The sequence below is a fragment of the Lethenteron reissneri genome, chromosome 20 (assembly GCF_015708825.2).
Source record: "Lethenteron reissneri isolate LAM-NWPU_2019-01 chromosome 20, ASM1570882v1, whole genome shotgun sequence".
Classification (NCBI taxonomy): domain Eukaryota; kingdom Metazoa; phylum Chordata; class Hyperoartia; order Petromyzontiformes; family Petromyzontidae; genus Lethenteron; species Lethenteron reissneri.
In genome coordinates this window covers 17,040,347-17,059,845 of record NC_083798.1, presented here as the reverse complement: position 1 = coordinate 17,059,845, position 19,499 = coordinate 17,040,347, and the positions used below count along the sequence as shown (strand labels likewise).

The 19,499-nt window shown below is 45.8% G+C and overlaps 1 protein-coding gene across 9 annotated transcripts in view; it reads left to right on the top strand.

Annotated features, from left to right (window-relative positions):
* Window positions 1-19,499, top strand: part of LOC133344888 (trafficking kinesin-binding protein 1-like) — a 64,348-nt gene that overhangs the window by 34,627 nt on the left and 10,222 nt on the right. For 7 of the 9 annotated variants that reach the window (XR_009755391.1, XM_061555193.1, XM_061555191.1 and 4 more), the window contains exons 2-12: window positions 2,409-2,662; window positions 3,346-3,549; window positions 12,612-12,688; window positions 13,283-13,399; window positions 13,849-13,955; window positions 14,578-14,692; window positions 15,043-15,121; window positions 16,639-16,769; window positions 17,417-17,491; window positions 18,604-18,744; window positions 18,926-18,993. Coding sequence is in view for 8 of the 9 variants with exons in the window: in XM_061555191.1 (XP_061411175.1) it covers window positions 2,409-2,662; window positions 3,346-3,549; window positions 12,612-12,688; window positions 13,283-13,399; window positions 13,849-13,955; window positions 14,578-14,692; window positions 15,043-15,121; window positions 16,639-16,769; window positions 17,417-17,491; window positions 18,604-18,744; window positions 18,926-18,993 (1,368 nt within the window). In the remaining variant the exon portion in view is untranslated. Of the gene's footprint in view, window positions 1-2,408; window positions 2,663-3,345; window positions 3,550-7,930; window positions 9,144-12,233; window positions 12,306-12,611; window positions 12,689-13,282; window positions 13,400-13,848; window positions 13,956-14,577; window positions 14,693-15,042; window positions 15,122-16,638; window positions 16,770-17,416; window positions 17,492-18,603; window positions 18,745-18,925; window positions 18,994-19,499 lie in introns of those variants that run through there. The other 2 variants (XM_061555192.1, XM_061555194.1) reach the window with 2 other exon arrangements.

The following is a 19,499-nucleotide window of genomic DNA, read 5'->3' as shown; positions in this document are numbered from 1 at the left end:
TGGACAGGACCAGTTCAGACATCACTTGCCACTGTTAGCCAAGGCAAAGTCATTTCTGTACCACTGCTCCACCGCAGATACGTGTAATTAAGGTTATATGCTCACTGTCCTCATGCTTGAAGGAATGAGGAGCCCTGGGCAAATGTCTGTGAAGGCCCTGAACACTAATACCCTTCTTTCGGCCTCATCTCTTGGTGGCAGTGTCTTGGCAACGTCATCTCAAGTATTGCACCCAGAGTGCTGCCCACGTGTGTAACGTGATCAGCATGGAAATTACACTGCTCTTTATTTGTACCCATTGCAATGCAGCAGGAATCCAGGCATTCACTGATGTCCATTCAGCTGGCCCATCCAATCCAAAAGGGAGATTTCCTTGGAGGAGTTGTACTGACACCATTCGGTGGGATAAAAGCATAGCTGCTCATTTGTTCACTGTGCTGGACCGGTTTTCAGTACTTGTGCAAGGGTTTTTTTTAGACTGACAGTGCTGATTATACACATTTACGACCTGTCAGACAGCCAATTCAAATAGTCTCCCTGATTAAATGACCAATCCGGTGGTGCTCAATGTATTAATGCATGGGCAATTTTATTTTTAAGTATGACAATTGTTGATTAAGACTTGCCCAGCCCAGGATTGTTCACCCGACGCTGGGGGGGACGAAGCCTTCTTGAGCGCAACCCCAAAAATCTGCAATGTCTCTGAATTCCATGGTCTGTGCAAGACACATCTGTTCAGACTTACCGTCTCGTAAAATAAAATGTTTTAAATAAAAAAAACGTCTCTTTACTTTCGTTTATTTTATTTACCACTTCTCTTATGCTATTTGTTGCGCACGATTGCGCTTTATTTTTCACGTGGTTGCAATTTACTTTGTTCGTACTTTATTGAAGGCGATATTGGAACATCAAATAAAGATTGATTGATTGACTTCCACAAAGTGGTCATCATTGCATCATCAATCCCCTCAGAGGGATAATGGTTGCACTTCAGACAAACAGACATCATTCTGATAATTGGTTCTTTACCCTTCTATCTGGCAACAAAACTGACACCTTTTTGCAAGGAGTCATGTTTGCATAGACCGCAATACCTGCAGTCATAATACAAACAAAAGAACATAACTCTGATAATGTGCACTGTCCTTGAAGTTGATTGGTCCACACCCGAGACAGCTTTCCTTCGAGCCTAGTCTGACATTATCAGAGTTATGTTCTTTTGTTTGTATTATGACTGCAGGTATTGCGGTCTATGCAAACATGACTCCTTGCAAAAAGGTGTCAGTTTTGTTGCCAGATAGAAGGGTAAAGAACCAATTATCATATTTTTACTGGCAAATGAGGTCCCCATAGTGTAGACATCATTCTCTTCAAATGTAAATGAAAAGGTAGCACAAAAGCAGAGAAGCAGTACCAAGGGACCATTCCTGTGAATATTACAATAATGCCTGCGGCCTTACATCGAACCGGGGATTTGTTTATTTTCTAGAGTGCACGTGTTAGATGCAAGACATGCTTCGTGAATGAATAGGAATGGATGTTGGTGAGACGAGCGGAGGGAGGTTGGCTTCCTCTGGTAGACGCTGCCCTCTGGTGGAGATGGAGCGAGTTGCTGTTACCTGCTCGCCAATGAAAATGACCTCGACTTAAAGTTTTCGTGACTGCAGGAATTCATATTCTTGGGTTTTTCGGTAAAGTCACGTAGGTAGGTTCAAAGAAAATAACAACAAAAAACTACGACGTTTCGATCGCAACACAAGCGGTCGTCTTCAGGAAAATGGGGGTTCGCTTCGAAGGCAAACTGTATATGGGAGAGACAAAACACAGACACGGAGACACACAGACAGACACACAAGCAGAGAGAGACAACACAGAGACACACAGAGAGAGAGACACACACACATAGACACACAGAGAAACAACGCCTCTGTGTCGAGGCCTCAAATAGAGAGAGAGGGGGGGGGGGGCAGAGAGGGGGGGGGGGTAGAGAAATTAGCATGTCAATGAGAGAATTGTGTGGAAATCCACCCCATAGCGGACGATAGTCCCAGCCAACTTCAACTTGAAAAATACGTAAAAAATGAGTGTAGGTGATTCTTATCTTAATTTGCAGCCTGGAGTCAGTCCCAGAAGTAACACATTCTGTTGACAGAGCCCATTCTGCTCAATAGAAGTTCCCCTGGTGACTTCCCATAGGCAATGCTCTTTGCGTTGAGTCCAAAGAGATGATTCTCTGAGTTGACCTCAAACTGACATCTGCATTTTTTATCTTCCAACTTTCAGTCTCGCACTCTAACCAAAGTGCCACCCGTCATCTTCAGCCCAGTGCGTTGTCTCCTATGTCATAACGTCCATCACCGTGTTAACCGCCACGCTGCCGCCCCTCCCCTGCCATGCTTTCTGGACAGGTTCAGTGAGGGTGCCGCCAGGCTGCAGTGGGACTCCTGCTGCTTCTACGGCATCCCTGACAGCACACTTGCACCAGGAGGGCCTCATGGGCCGTGCCCAGGTGCCTGCGTGAGCCTTCCTGCCACCCTGGAGGCTCCCGGAGGGTGCCCCACCAGGCGCCCACGTTCATCACTACGCCTGCACGATGGCCCCATGGAGAGCGAGGAGCGGGAGGCCGCGTGGAGGGACCGGAGGGACGTGGGCACCATCACGGGTGCGCGCCTGTGCACATCACTTCCTGTTTTCTGGAACATCTTAGAGCCGGTGCATGGTTGACACTCAACCTCCAACATCACAAGACCTGATATCATATCCATGCAGGATGCCCATAAAAATAGAGCCTAACAGCTATCATCACAAGCTGCTCTTCCTGAATTATTTTACATTGATTTCCACAGAATATCTCTTTCCTAGGTGCTTTAACATGAATCTGTCTGACCCCTCCAGTAATGCAAAAATTATGCCACTGCCTCCAACATCCATCTCTTAATGGTGAGATTGAAATCTCTAATTTTCCTAAGTGCTTATGCACTCCATAAAAGGAACTTATCATTGTATGTGTACAGTCCTTTTTTCATTTCACTACTGGATGACTTCCCCATTGTGTGGATTGCGAGAGTTATTTCACCATACTTCAGTGTCAGTTTGTGAAGACAAAGTGCATAGACACGGAGGCATAAAAGTCCAGCGTAACAATAGATTTTGCAGCATCGCCTTCTGTTAACCACAACCCAGCAGTCTATAAGACTTGTTATGCACAGTAGTCACCCATCCAAGCCCTACCCAGGCTCAACCCAGCTTACCTCCCCAGACCTGACGAGGTCGACTGACCCCACGGAGTGAAAGTCCAGAAGGTGCTGCGCAATGACCATGATTGCCTCGTGCTCCCACCTGCAGACGCGTACGGCAGTGGAGGAGGCGGTGACGAGACCGAGGTGGAGGTCGTGAGCCTCATGGAGGAGCGGCTGCCGCTGTTTCGGCTGCGTGCCGACTCGGTGCTGGGCTACGACCGTGACGACTGGATCCGCACTCCAGTGCTGCCCCCGGATGCCGACCTCGAGCTGGGCCTGGAGCTCGTGGAGGAGACGCTCAAGTACATGCGTGAGTGCACGCGCGCCCGGCCTGCACATCGCTTTCTCCATTGATAAACTGGTTTAAACAATTAAACTAAACATTTTTGTATCTTACCAGGTAAGGCCCACTGGAGTTGTATAGCTCTTTTTTCAGAAGCGACCTGGCCACAAATGATAGCTCAACGAAGTGGCTCATCACGTGGAGATTAAGATCAGCCAAATACTCTAAACGCATGTTGTTAAATGTGGAGGGAGAAACCAGAGGATCCGTAGAAAAATCAACGCGACCACGGGCAGAAGATACAAACTCCAAATATACAGGCATCAGGGTAGGGATCGAACTCACGACTCCCTTTATACCAGGCAAGGTAGTTAACACGTCGCCACCATGGCGACCCTTATTAATATTAGCCACCTGAGCAATTAATATACTCAGAAACACTGTGCATCCTATTTATGTTTCAAGTCATTATTCATTATTTAACGTACGGGATTGTGGAGGGTTGCAAAAGCCTTGCTGTACTGGTGTAATGTTGACACTGACAGGGTTGTCAATCTTCTTGGTTCTTTCGGTAAAGTCACGTAGAAGGAAAATAATAAAATAATAAAATAAAACATAATAAAATAATTCTCACGACGTTTCGGCTACAACGCAAGCAGCCGTGCTCAGATGAAGAATGAAACGCCACCAAGCTTGGAGCGTATATTTAAGCTGGGTTGGAGGGGGAAGAAGAGCGCCTTGACAAAATAATTTGTATATCAAGAGGGATTTAGCATATTTATGGGAAATGCGTAGGAGGTGGGCGGGGGGTTGTCAATCATTGGGATTCTGTACAAGGCATTCTGTACATGATGTATATCTTGTTTATTGTTGCTGTTCTGGAAAATCCACATTCATCTTGCTGACTATAATTGGTTGATAGGTCCATGCCTTATTATGTTGCTGTACTCTTTACAAGGTTGGGTAGCTGACGCCTGTAAGCTGTTGAATGTGTGCATGTTCATATGGTTGGGGAGCGGAGGTGTAGTGGTTTTCACACTACGCTACGGATCTCAGAAACCTGATAAAAATTATTGGACTAATAAAATTGGAAACTGTTGTCTAAACCTGTCGTGGGCCTCCCTAAGTTGACTCAGACTGAAATGAGTACCTCGTTTGGAAACTCACCACAGACAGACAAACGCAGAAGGCCATGGTGCTGACCACATCACACTTCTTTTTTGAGCTGTACACCAGCTTTCATAGATGGTTGCAAACAAGACTTCTCCTACAACATGAACTCTAGTTTTTGTGTGTGCATCATGTGTGATTTTTTTGGGCAGAGAGCCAATGTTTTAAAGCACCTTATGAAAACATAATAGTTTGTTAAACACATAATATGTCCTCATATTAGTATGCAGCGCTATACAAGACAATTCATCTCTATCTTCAGCTATAGATAATACACATCAAATTTCACAATTTTGCAATTGTTTTTTCTTCCGGCACCTCTTATTTGTCACGTGACCAGAATAATCCTTACAACGAGGAGTTGTTGAGCCTATGATATGAAGAGTTTATTTGCTTAGTCTGAATCCAGACTCCAGTTTAAGGCTCTTAAACCATGGATTCTTTATTCACTCATAACTTTGTTGCTTCACCCCACATACAGTAAACAATGAATGGATGTATTTTATCAAGTCACTTGGTAAATTACCTATGGTGGGTTGAAGTGTGGGTACCCTAAGTGAAGTTGGTTTCAGACAGCTGTTGCTGCTGTGCTGGTATCTTTAAACACACTGTGCCCACACTCCTGGGGTTGCAATGCTGAAAGAGCGCAAGGCATATAACGGGTTCACCACAGAGTGATAGATAAGACACTTGCAATTAAGTTACTGCAGAAGTCATGCTGTGATGTGAAAGTCTGATGTAGTACAATATTCCACTGCTCATTGTTGGTGTTCTGGATTGACATTTCTTTATCTCATTCATTGACATTGCCAGCACAATTCGGAATTTAGTTGGGATTTTAAAAAAATTCTTAAACTGCGTTCCTCCCTATGTGCTCATTACCATTGAGAACACTCACGGCACGCGAAGTGATTGTGAGTTTCCCCCAATCACTGCCGTTGGTCCAAAGCCTTCCAAGCTGAGAAACGCTAATTTGCATGCCAGGCCACATGGAAGCACACACACACTTGCAAAATAATTTATTTTGTTTTCATGTTAGTTGCCTTTCTGTCCACAAACTGCAAGGCCAGGCCGGGGTTAATCTGACGATAGTAGTGGGGCTGATGATGTAACTTGCAAGTGCGCCTTGGCCGAAAACGTATTTACAAGTTCGGTTCTCTCGCTGCTGAATCGGCACGTCTGAATGGTCGTCATTGTGTGAAGTTGATTGAAAATATTTCAGTGCAGAATCACTGTATGTGCTTGTGTAATTATTCACAAAAAGGGAGGAAGGTACCCCTCATAGTTTAGAACATGATCTCCTGCTGTCTGCGCTCTCATCCAAGCATCCAAGGCAAAACCAAATTGCCAAATCAAGATTAAAACTACATTTCTTCGGAGTGTCGACTGCGTATGTTAAATAAAATACTGTACACCGAATAATATTGCTAGGTATTATGCTATGTATCCTTCCAAGGCCAGGCGAGGCAGAGCCGAGCATGAAGGCCGTCCAACAGTTTTGATGGCATATGGAAAGTTGTGTCCTGCAGAACTCACAAAAGGTCCCTTCACAGTTACGCGAATCGTACAGCCAACATGACCAAGAGAAGCAGCTTTGCGAAAAATGCATTCATTGTTTGGAGGAAGAGTTTGAACCACCGTCATTTGCATGCAAATAACTGCTCAGCCACCCCCAGAGTCATTGATTCCACTTGGCTGGTTTTGTAGTGCCGAGCACATTGTTAGTCTTGATTGGATTGTAAGGAACTGGCCCGGTTTATCCATAGGACAATCACCATTAACTTCCCATAAAGTGGCATTCAATGTATTCACCCTATATGGATGATGGGCTGAATACCCCTTTAGTCAGGAATACATTCTCAAGTTTAAGGTTGTGGGGCCAAACTCTAAATACGTCACTTTAATACGTTAAACTCACATTTTTTAAAAATTCCTTAACAGTTATTATTTATCCCGGAAAGTGTCATGGAGTCCCACGACCCATTTTCAGGGGTGCTTGCTTGGGTTGTTTGGCCCACGCTTTACTGGAGCATTTTTGTTTATCGGAGGAGACTGAAATATCTGACGAAGACCCATAAATTTAGGAGCACTTAGACTCCAAACAGACGCTGTGGAAGGTGGAGTTTGTGTTTGTAGGCAAACGACTGCTCATGATTTGTCTATAAGGCACCTTTTATGAAGTCACTATGCGGGGATAAATCCTGAATGAGAAATCAGAAACGGTGCACGCTGGCTCGGCTTCTATCGTTGTGTGGTCTCTAGAAGGGCATCCAAGCTCCAGCGAGCGCGGGGCGTTGCCCATCTCTCTGTTTGCAGCCCTGAGACGATGGTGGAAATTCCTAATTCCCATGGTCGAGGCCATTTTAACACAGCGCAACAATGTGACATGTCAACCCCTGAAGGATGTGGTGGATGGACAGTAGGCTCCCGAACTGGGATTTAGGCTGCCTACCTCAATAAGCCACCAGTAGCACTTTTGTATTGCAGTTGTAAACCTACCTGTCGTAATTTTGCTTGTATATCTTGGCAGAGGTTGTAAATAATTTGTGTAAATTTCATAACCTGCATTAAGTAAAACAAAAACACCTAAATACTAGTGAAAGTCAAATTCTTACACATTTTATCAACCTCGGACAAATAATGATGATGAGCTAAATCAACTCCCAACCAGGTTGTAAACTTTAAACTTTTCAGCTACAGTGCCATGTGGCCGAATAATTGAGTTTTTGAAATGGACACGCGTGTTCATTAATTCACACCCTGCTCCATTTGAAGCCCGGTATCTTATGCACTGTCGTGTTGTTTGTCGAGCTATTGGCATGGTAAGCAGAGTCATAGCACCAGAGGAGCTGCACATTGTGAGTGAGGACACGCCTTTGTTACGCGAAACATGACCTGCATACAACAGTGGTTCGCGCTGTTAGTTTTCCCCCACACTCGTTAAATCGTTATTTTTCAACCACGATATGCTACGTATATATAGCGTATAAAGTAAATACAGTGAGTTTATGGCCTTCTGTCACTCCCCTGCTGGGCCAAGGTTGCAATGCGTAGGTGTAACTTTAACTGCAGTGCAATCAATCTCAATGATAAATAAAATTCTCAATATGACAATCAAAGCATCTGCTTCGTTAAATGAGCATGAAGCGGGGTTCTTCTTCATTGGCAGCCTTGAGCCAGTGGTGGAAATTCCACATCATAGTGGGTGCCGCTCTCACCATATGACAACCACTGTTGATCTCTCACAAGTGGATTTTTATTCACATTTTCATCGTTGCGATTCGAGCGCTCTCTAACCACTGCATCGTCCAGCTAGATAAACACATTCGTCTTAAATAATGTCGATTTTATTGTAATGCGAGATCTCTAATTCATGGCATGTGACCAAAACTTTCTAATGTGTTTAGTTGGGCAACATTGACTGTGGTACAACCCAAGTCTCCCCCTTTTTTGAGAAGCTTGATTGGACTGTGCCAGGTGTCCATGCCGCATAAATGTTTTGCTTGGGGCTTGAGTACAGAGGCGGAGGAGTTGTGCGAGTCAGGGCGAGGCACTGCACCTCCACACACTGTTTGCTTCTTATGTGTCCAATAAGTGAGAAAACTAGGTGCACTCGGGTTAACATTTAACCTGCGCTCGGGCAGCCACTGCAATTTTCTTGCGTGTGCGCATCTAGAATACGTTTAATTAAAGTTCGGTCTGCGTTGAACTTAAAATTCGTTTATGGATAAACCACTTGTTACTCTGTTATTCCTGCGAGTGGGTGTCGTTAGTGACTGATCAGTGCAGTTCACCTGCGGATTTCGACTAATTCCCATTGCGGATTAATCATCGTGTTGTAAAAATAGCCCATCCAAATAAGCAGCCTGCAGATAATCGCAGCGCTTCGGCCCGACTTGGCAGCTGAACTTGAATCCCCTTCCTCGGGTGGATGCGCTTGTTTTGTCTCTTCGGTGACGGGCAGCTGGTCACGTTCGTCCGGACAGAGCGACAGATATAGCGCGCGAGCGAGCGAGAGAGGGAGAAAAGACAAGTGCAGTCCGGCCTCCTCCCCCTCGCCTATGTTCGACACGGGATGGCGGCGGCCAGGAGGTTGAACCCTCCGGCGAGCCGCTCTGGCAGAGGGAGACGTGGACCAACCGCAGCAGCAGCAGTCACCTCAACACCAAAGCTGGTGCTGAGCAATGGGGGTGTTCAGGTGCATACTAACTCGGATTCCAGAGAGACGAGCTGGGATTCTCAACACAGAGATGGGATTTGGCTTTCCAGCGACGAGAGTACGGGTAACACGGACGGTGCTGTGCGCGAGCACGGGGAAGAGGAGGTGTACGAGGCGGCTCCCAACGGAGAAGCGTTGCTCATCTGCGACGGCAATGAACTCAGCGCCTTGGTTGAGGAGGTCGCTGCTGACGACGCGGCAGGAGATGTCCCCTGGGAGCAGGTCCTGCAGGGTACGTGGCGCCGCGTTGTGTTCTCTTGCTTTGTTGGAAAGTTTGGCGCGTGCGTTAAGGTAGTCAAGCGATAGGGCGATCGGTATGCTCGGCCAGTTAGCGCGAAAGTGTTGGTAACTTTTGTTTGACTGTTTATTAGGGGCATGAAAGAAATGGCTTCTATACTCACGTCATGCTTGACAGCATTACTGAAAATAATTGTTAGGATGGCTAATGCGTTAGACTGTGACCAAATCACCCAAAATGTATCTGATCTTGTCCGATTTCAGAAGCGAGACAGGGTTGAGCCTGGGTAGTGCTTGATGTGTGATCACCAAATCCTCGAGACAGCTATAGTAGGCGTTGTGGACAGTAGAGGCCAGTGCAGTAAAATTCGTTGTTCCACCCCCCTACTTGAGCCCCCCCATTCGGCAATGGATAAACAATCGGGCTGGCTATATATGTGTCAAAGCAATGCTCGCACCAGCCGAGTATTACCGTGATTAGAGCACATAGGTCACAATTGGAAGATCATATTCAATGCATTTAGTACCAATTTGTGGGAAGTCAACGATGGTCATCCTATGGAGAGAATCGCCATCATTATAGGAATGTGACATTTCCTCCAAGTGCTTAATTCGATACACATATCATGTGTGTAAGAATCGATGAATGCGTCATGAACATTATAGGTGACTTTACTAGATTAACGGATGCATCGTAACACGCATAGGTAGGGGCAAGCACCACCATGCCAGCACATCTGTAGCAGAGATTAGTTTTGTCTGCAGACCTCAATACTCTGTGCCATACTGGGGTACAGCAATGTGCATTGCATGTTTTTATGTTGATGTGGCTGGGTTAGAGAAGAGATGGACTGATGGACATGCTGATGACTGGCACCAGTGGTGTCAAAATCGGCCTCTATGAAGGAGGCTCGTGAAGGATGCTCTTGGACAGTTGGAGGAAATCACCTTCCAATAACAGCAGACGGCAGAGAAGCAATGCTCAACAACGAATGGAGCGCCGGGCGGATGAAACGCAGTGAGGTGGTGGAGTGGGGAGCACAGTTAGTGCATCTGCCAGTTATCTCAGTCCGTCAACCCACAGCACCTGGGTCTGTCCCATGACCACCTTCTGCTAGCGAGCCTTATGCATTTCACATGGCCTCAAAGTACACCTAGCCTGGGACAAGCGCCGTGGTGACATTGCTGCTATTTAGTGGTGAAGGGTGGTTGTTGTTGGCTGGGCAGGGTGGGGCGTTGGGAGGGCCCACGCGTGTGTGATCGTGTACGTAGACCTGGCTGTTATGCTGTCACGCCGGTTTCCCTAGCGATCACAACACACATTTCAGATAATTAACCTGTCAACTAAGAGACCCTGCATTCATTCATCGGGCAACAGGTTGTTGGAAATATGCATGATACCATAAAATGTAAGGAGGGTTCTCACGCCATGCCACTTAAAAACTAGTAATCTCAGAAGTACTGTACAACTTCACGTGAGCTGATGTATTCATTTGCATCAACATGTTCAGAACTGGTCTATGAATCTGACCAGGCGACACTGTGATTATGATACTCGACTCACAGTGGTTATGGTTGCGAGTTCAAATCTTAGTTGCGAGTCGACTCGGTCAATACTCCTTCTGGGGTAAAATCTATAACACTTAATGTGAAGTAATCAATGTTTGTTCTATGGTGAGGATGGCCCCTGCCATGAGATTCTTCCACTGCTTCCAACCAACGTGAGTGCTAATCCCCCCCTTTGACTATTTATGTCTAAGTACTGTACAGATTCCAAAGAACACAGGATGAGATGTTATTATCCTTTGTGCAAGCACTTCCAAGAGTTCATGAACAGTGAGCCTGGTGAAATTTGGGGAGCGCATCGTCAGTAGTGAACCTTTGGGTCCTAGGGTGTTTCGGCCTTTCATACTATACACCCTCCCCAAAGGCGGCCAGCGACAGGGTGATCAATCCTACGCTTGCGTCCCATTCCCAATTAGTCATAGGAGTTGCCTTGTTGTTGATAGCCAACATCCCATGGGACTATGCATGGCAGGGGCGTCCTCATCCCTGAGTCAAGCATTGTTGACTGCATACCTCCTGGCCCTCTCACTTTGGGGCCCAGCTGGGGTCTTTCCTCTTCATCCAGAGCCACTGACTGCTGCCTTCTGCCGCCTCCGATACAGCTCTGATATGTACGCAAAGTTAGTCAATATAGGTTTGTATTAATTCCGTTTCTATAAATATGCTGCATGAAACTGAATCTAAAAATGCACATTGCAAATAAAAGTTAGTTTTGCCGAGCAAGGCATTGAGTGTTTTGAGTGATGCTGAAGAAAAATGGTGCACATTTCCTCCACGTGACTATTTTGCATTCTTCAAATGTTGCCCAACAGCCAATCTCAAACATTGCAACTGGGCCTCTGTCACTGAACATAGCTGCACATTACTGAACCATTAAACTAAATCCCGACCCACGTGTCTGATGTTTTGTAAAGTGGAGGGCCTTACTTCTCTCCTCTAGCGTCGGTGATCCAGCCTTGGGTGGCTGGCAGGGGATCTAGGCAAGGAAGCCTCCTGCTCAGCCTATGAATAAACACATTCAATGATAAACACAAGGCCGTATTTACCCAGAAAAGCCAATTCCCTTCATTGGGCACCAATTACATGTTTTGTTGTTGCTATGACTGACATACATCGACTCGGATGGCTTAACGTCTGATGAACTTTGTATTTTTTGAGAGATTAAATACGATGAGTTGTGACCTGCGTTAGTTATGACATCGGATTTGTTTATTGCAGCACCCTTTGCACTGACATGTATTACTCTGTCAGTTTACATACAACGTCACAGTTTTGCTGTTCTAAAAAAAAAACTCTCGTACAATGACAATGACTGATGCATGCAAAACACACTTCAAAAGTTATCATCATATTCACCAGCTCAGTTTGAGTTCATATTACGTGTGTGCCTCTATCCACTAGTGCTTCCTAGGTTTGCTTAGTGTTACAGTACTGTAATAGATGTTGACAAAACAACCACTCCACGTCAGTATCTTTCGGTCCAAAGGTCGTGTTCCACTCCTGGATTTTTGCGTCATTTTACAAAATACAGTGTTGTGCTTTTATGGTGCCTGGAAGAGTAACCGCATTCACGGTGGGAGGCTAATACCAGGTCGGTGTGCATGTGACATTGAACAGAGATTGAAGTCTTGAAGGTGATTGGCCAAGGCTTTAGCTGATGTGCGTGTTGGCTGAAGGGCTTTACGTTACAGCGACTTACATGTGCGCATGTGCCGCGTTGAGTTGAAGCGCATTAGCTTGGTACAGTGAGAGTGGCGAAGGTGGCATATCTGCAACTCACCACACTCTGTAAACACATAACGCTTGGATTTGTCTCGTCAAACCTGCGACTTCAAGGTGTACTTAGCTAGGATAGCAGCTGATTGTGCTGGTGTTGTTGCTGTGTTCTCTCCCACAGTGCTGTGTGCCGATAGGGTTGGGCAGATGACCAAGACCTACAGCGACATCGATGCTGTCACCCGTCTGCTGGAGGAGGTAATTGGGACATGCAACCCATTCTACAATATTTCTTGCTGGTTAAAACATGCGGTCTTTGGTAACCCAGCCGTGTTGCCCGACTGGTTTTTAACTTGGGCTGTAAATTAAACTGTTGCTTAATCAATATGGAATCTGTTCTCCAAACTCATCATCGTGTTTGAATGATGTATAATTCCTTGTAATATGAATAGTAGCATGTTAGGTCGGCAGTACAAAATACAAGTGTGGGTGGGTCGGTGCTCATCTCCATTTCCCATCTTATGCCAGTAGTGGAAATTGCGCATTCATATGGTGGGAGGTCAATCTCTTTATTAGACGACCACTGTTGACTTCCTACGAACTAATATTCACATCACTGTAAACTTCAGAGGAATGGTGGGATGAGTCGAGTGCTCTAACCTTGGTCCCATCCAGCAGGATAAAATCGTATTCGGCATCGTTAATTTATAACAGCCTTACAGGCATACATATTTTTTACACCTTATGGAAAAGGTCACGAGCAAGGAAGGAAGCCACCATGTTTCTGTAGCCCATTCGCAGGGCAGGCTTGGGCTACACAAGCAGTGCGTCATTACTGTTCCTCTCCTGCAGAAAGAGCGCGATGTGGAGTTGGCGGCACGCATTGGGCAGTCGCTGCTGCAAAAGATCAAGGTCCTGACGGACAGGAATGAAACCCTGGAAGAGCAGATCGGGCACGCCACGGAGGAGGTGATGTGCTCTGGCAGCACTGCTCGGGTGGCATGTGTTTGACTGCATGTTGTTGGGGGAGCAGTGGCACAGTGGTTAATTTCTCACTGCACTATTAACCCAATGACATGTTGATTCCTGGCTGTGGCTAACATCAGTTTCGAATAGATATCTGAACTATATTTAGGCCTCCCCTAAGTGGAATTGGCCTTAAATGAGTACCTGCTATGGTCTGTTAACATCAGAACTGGGGAGACAAAGGTGGCGTGGTATGTGTGGTGTTTTGCCACCCAAACCACTTGTGTGTCATTAACAGACTATAAACGAAGCCAGTGATCTTTGTTTTTGTACTTGTGTGTATGTGTGCCATTGTATGTGTGTATCTTTTTGATTGCATACATTTCTGCGTGTGTGATTGCGCATCATCTGTATAATTCCGTGTTTTGTGTACGTATGCGTGTGTCGTACAGGCAGCCCAGCTGAGGCATGATCTGGCCATGAAGGAGGAGCTGCTTCAAATCTACACGGGATCGTCCGATGAGAATGACAATGCACCCAAGTCATCGTCCCCATTACCGTGAGCCACTCAGAGCCACACAATGCGGGACTCGTTCCACCACCAGTATGATGCACGTTACAATCACCACTTATCACCCTTCTCTATTCAAACAGCTATCAGCTAATTATTTTAAGCATATAAAATTAGGTTTTTAGGTTAATGTCGCAAATTCGAGCTCTGAGCCCTTACATTTTTTGTGCTTGATTGCCATGCGACAAACACTTTTCAATGCAGATAAGGTGTCTACTGAAGTGACCTCAGAAGTAGTTCTATGATGTCATCTTCTTGAGATGTTCCCTCTTATGGAATTATATTACACTGAATTTTTATCCGTGTTTCAGCTGCCCATGATTATATTCTGTTCTCAAGTTCAGTGTCTCAGCCTGGTTTTGTATGGTTTCAACGCGGGCACCAATGAATGCATAATTAAAACCATCACATTGCATTTTCTTTTTCACATAGTTTGATATGGGCCTGGAACATTGTGTGTAACCTAGTTTATGAATGGCTGTAGCCCAAGTACGAAACCAGGATGTAAACGTTGCTGGTTCTTTTCTCTAATATGGGAATCATTACGAGCCACCGGAGCACTCGCTGCTGCTTGTGTTTAACACGGTCCCGGGGGGTGTTGTATTCACAGGGCGGTGAGCTCCCCATGTCCCACGTTTTCACTGGGGTCTAGCGGGCTGCACATGGACACAATCCACCGCAAACTGCGTGACCTCGAGGAGGAGAACATCTCACTGCGCTCAGAGGTAACATAGCACATGCCCCCGCTACCCCCCTCCTCTACCCCCCCCTCACGCTCACCGATACAGACCCCCATATCCGGACTTTGGAAGTCGAAGTCGAAGATGTCAACTGTACCACAGTCGGTTTCAACGACACACCCACCAAAACGCGCACCGTCTGTTACGATGTATTTTCTAGTTGTTTACAGATTTGATTTTTGCAGAACGGTTGTGGGATCTGTGCGAATTGAAGGAAAGCATAGCGAGCTGTAATACGCCTCGGGCGTTGACTCTGAAGGCCTTTTGTCCTGACCGTGAATGTTGCACCGTGTTCCCGGGCTTCGCAGTGAGGTGTCTGCCCGTGTGTTTTCCAGGCATCTCAGCTGCAGAATGAGACAATTGACTACGAGGAGAAGGAGGACCAGCTGGTGAACGACTGTGTCCGAGAGCTACGTACGTAACAACGAGCACATGGACGGGTGGGCGGGCATGTGTGTAGGTGTCGGTGCATGGCCTAGATTTACTTGAGCGTACCATGTTCACTCATATGTTACAAGTGAACGTCACAGCTTCTTTCTGCCCAAGCAAGTGCTTGGCAGCCCTGTGCCGTGATGAGGGCCAGTCTTTCCATAGTATGACCTTTGTTTATTACCACACAGTGGTAATATTTTTTAACAACCATGGAAGGATAATGGGAGTCGACCCCCACTATAGGATATTTACTCACATTAGATTAATTTATACATGTTTTTTTACATCTGCAAAACTGTAACCATCCGTCTGCCCTCTGGCTACCATTGGCTGAATTTATGTTTTTGAGCGTTGGAAATTGTTCATGTGTTTGGAAGTGACATTGCTGAAGCACTTAAAAAGATCATTGTGCTCTCTGAAAAAAACATCTTTGGCCTGGATTGAGTTAATGAAATGTGTTTAGTTTACTCTAAGGTAATGGTGGCAGCTATATTAATATTGCCGCAGCCTCGTTCACTGAATGCTTATTGCGTGAATGGGCGTCGCCCCTTTAGCATTTTTCACACACCCAGCTCAAAATAACTTTGGCTACTTTGCTGGATGTATAGCAAATAACACTGACGTGCACCACTCATACAAATTTTGAATGTGAGCGTTTGAGTGAACATCCCAAATCTCTTTGAAAAACCAGTGCAATGTGTCGGATTGCGCACACACACACACACAGCAGATATATATTACATACATCTGTTAAATTCCGAGATCCGGCAAATTTGACCAATCCATGCGATGCACAGTCGTGTTAACCGCAGCATGCCTGGACGTGTGTGCATGTTTTTAAATGTCGCTTGTCTCTCAGTGTACTCCCTGTGTTGTGATTGTATATTTTGCGCTTGTGTCTGCATGTTTCTCTTCGTTGTAATTTTATATTTATGCATGTCTTCGCATGTGTATTTTAACTGGATTACCTTGGGTGGGTGTGTCTGCTTACATCTGTGTGTCTACACATGTCTATGCCTGTACACGTTAAGGCACAAGTCTGCTTCTGCATTCTCTGAATGTGTGTCTTGCCATGTTATTGCGTGTCTTTGATTGTCTCTGAATACCGGTACAGGTCCACCTGTGTTATTGCATGTGTTTCTACCTGTGTTTCAGGCAGGGTGGTAAATTGATAATACTTGTATTTCACAGCAATGGGTTTGATTTTTTACTCCGGTTATTTATTATGTGGCGTTTGTATATTTTTCCCTGGTTCCGCATGGGTTTCCTCCCATAGTTAAAATAACCCCCATACAATGTAACTGGTCTAGGCCAAATATACCAATGCTGTAATATTACCGACACATTACTCAGTTGGGATTACACACAGTAACATTGCCCCCTACTGCGACAACTTGGCAAGACTCTCCTGAGAAAGAGTCTTGAGACTCAGTGAGGCTTTCCTGGGTAATCGAGTATAATAAAAAATAATATCTGTGCTCGTGTCCACGTGCGTGCAGGGGAGTCCAATTCCCAGGTGCTGACCCTGACAGAGGAGCTGGCGAGGAGGAGCGAGGACGCATCGCGGCAGCAAGAGGAGATTACGCATTTGCTGTCCCAGATTGTGGACCTGCAGAAGAAGGTCAAAACGGTGAGCAACTTGTCTGGGTTATAGGGGACTTTCCAGGAGAAAAAAACGTGGGGATTCTTTTTGATTTGTGTAGCAAATGCATGTAGCAAATGCATCTCAATGTTGTACAAAACAGTGGAATGTATTCAACGCGCCGAACAGGGAGGGATTTGTACACCACATATATCCTTTGGAGATAAGGCGGTCAGTCATTGGCATCGAAGAGTCTGCACTAGAATTGTGCAGACAGGGAATCAAGAGCACAGATTGCTGGGGGTGAGAGGATATTTTGGGGGGATGCATTTAAATGAACATGGCGGCCTGAGGAGTGGAAAGAGAGATGGCACAGGACAGGGCAGCATGGAGAAGGTTGGCAAGGACAGCGGATCCCACATGAGTGGGAAAAACACGTGGAAGAAGAAGATTGAAATGAATACGAGGAGATGACCCTTTCTAGCACTTTGTAAAGAAAAGGGAGGTTTGAGATGGGGAGGAACTGTACAGTTCCTGGTTGAATGATGAATGCACTTGATCCCTGACCCAGATTTTAACTCTTACCCATCCAATTGCGAGTTGTGCTCTGCTCTTCAACTGCAGTGGAGGCTGCGTCATGTGATACACGTCTAAGTGCCCTGGGTGAGTGCCTGGATCTCTGCGTGTTCCCGCAGTACACAGCTGACAACGAGGAACTCACCCAGCACCTCTCTGCTGCCAAGGATGCCCAACGACAGCTCACGGCTGAGGTGAGGGTCCTCATCAAAAACATAATCACCTGAACTTTCATCAGGAACTCTCGCGGCAAGCAGTTAATCATACTCTTAGGTTTTTTCGGTAAAGTCACGTGACTTTACCGAAAAAACCTAAGAGTATGAATCCTTGCAGTCACGAAAGCTTCAAATCCAAGCAGTTAATCACCTTTTGTCAGAGAGTGGTACCTGGAAGATGACATCACAATCCAATAGGTCTTTTATCCACAGTAGATAATACACTATTTTATGCTGTACAAAGAGTGGTCGTCACTTGGAAATTAATTTGAACTTTACTTCGTGCCCAGATGAAATATTACAAAATAAGTGATTGGGGTTTTCATGTAATTGTTGTAACATTTTCTAAGACCATCGACTCCCTATACCCTGGTTTCAGTCATGGGTGGCCCAAATGAAGTGTTCTGACACGGTATTAGCCTCTTGAGCTTCCCGGCTACCTCTGACATAGCCATCACGAGCCCCCTCACCCACCCATTCATCTGCCAGGCTTGGTTTATCAGCATTCTGATTTATTAACTTGTTTTTACCTACTCTCAATGACGTTGAGCATTTCCTTAGGCATTTGGCAGAGTGAGATTGTGGTTGTCTGCTCGTTTAAGCATGCATGCTTGATAACACAAGCGGGATTTGTAGTGATTTTCAAGAGATTATTATTTGGTTTTGTAAGGCTTCTGTAAACACTTGTATCGAGTTATGTAATTCACTGGCTGCTCAATTGCTCAAAGCGATTGGAAGGTTGGCGAGTTCACTTCATGTTCTGAGGTTGGCTCAGCGCATCATTCTGCTGAAGTTGATCATTTGAGTACCACTTTGTGAAACGTCATAAGTGGTAGGTCTATGGATACATTGGAAATGTTGAATTTCCAACAGTGGCCTAGGAGTGTAAACAAAGCTGAGCACTACCCAAGACACATTTGAGTGGGGAGACATTTTTACCTTTTTGGAATTTGACTTGAGCAGTTTCCAATTTACGGAATCTCACATTCACTTAACCATGTGTCATGGACCCTCACTCAAACAGAAATGAGCTCACTTTGTTCCATAAGCCTGTGTTAGATGTTGTGTATGTTTGTGCATTGCATTGTTAGCTTGCCGAGCTGCAGGTCAAGCTGGTGGAGTGCACTGGGATGCTGCACGAGGCCCAGGAGGACGCCAAGAATCTGCGCAATCAGACGGCGCCCTCCACCAATGCGCAACGCTGGCTGCACTCACACACGCACTTCCCCATGGTGAGCGCTAGCAGCTGGTCAGCTTGGCTGAGCGGCTTGAGAATGCCTAGTGGCTTAAGCTGGCTGGCCTCTTGGCATGGCGGCTTTGTCGTTGTTGAGATTGACGCCCTGGGGTGAATGTAGCCGTGTTGAGCGAACTTTGCTCTGTCTCCCCCTCCCATGGCCATGCTTCCCCCTTTAGGACTCGCTAGCGGCTGAGATTGAGGGCACTATGAGGAAGACGTTGAAGCTGGAGGATGGCGTGCCCAAGTACTGCATTCTTACTGCCATTACCACTGTGACAAACAGGCCAACGCACACACAGACGCATATCTCAAGTTCAGTTCCATTAGCTCTGGGGGCAAACGCTCTTAGTGAGCATGTGTTAAGGCGGAACCAATAAATAAGGAGGTGGTGTGATGCGGCCAATGCCACACCCGGCCGCTGACATTTATCGACCACACCAAGGAATTGTTTAGGCTGGGTTGGCTCAGAAGAAGCCCAGGGAAGGTTTATTTCCTTACTGAATCAAATTCCGGTAACCAGTTGCGTTATAAATTATACGAGCCACTTTATCACCGCTTGAGCGCACACCTATGTATGTAACACACTCGCACACATAAAAACACGAAGATAAACAAAGAACAGGTTTCTCTGATAAAATGAGTATTAGAGCAATGCCCATTTCTCTTAACTCATAATTCCTAATCGTTAATTTTTTTCTAATTCATTAATAAAAGAATTACCTTTTTTGGCAAGTCCATGGTGATTATTTT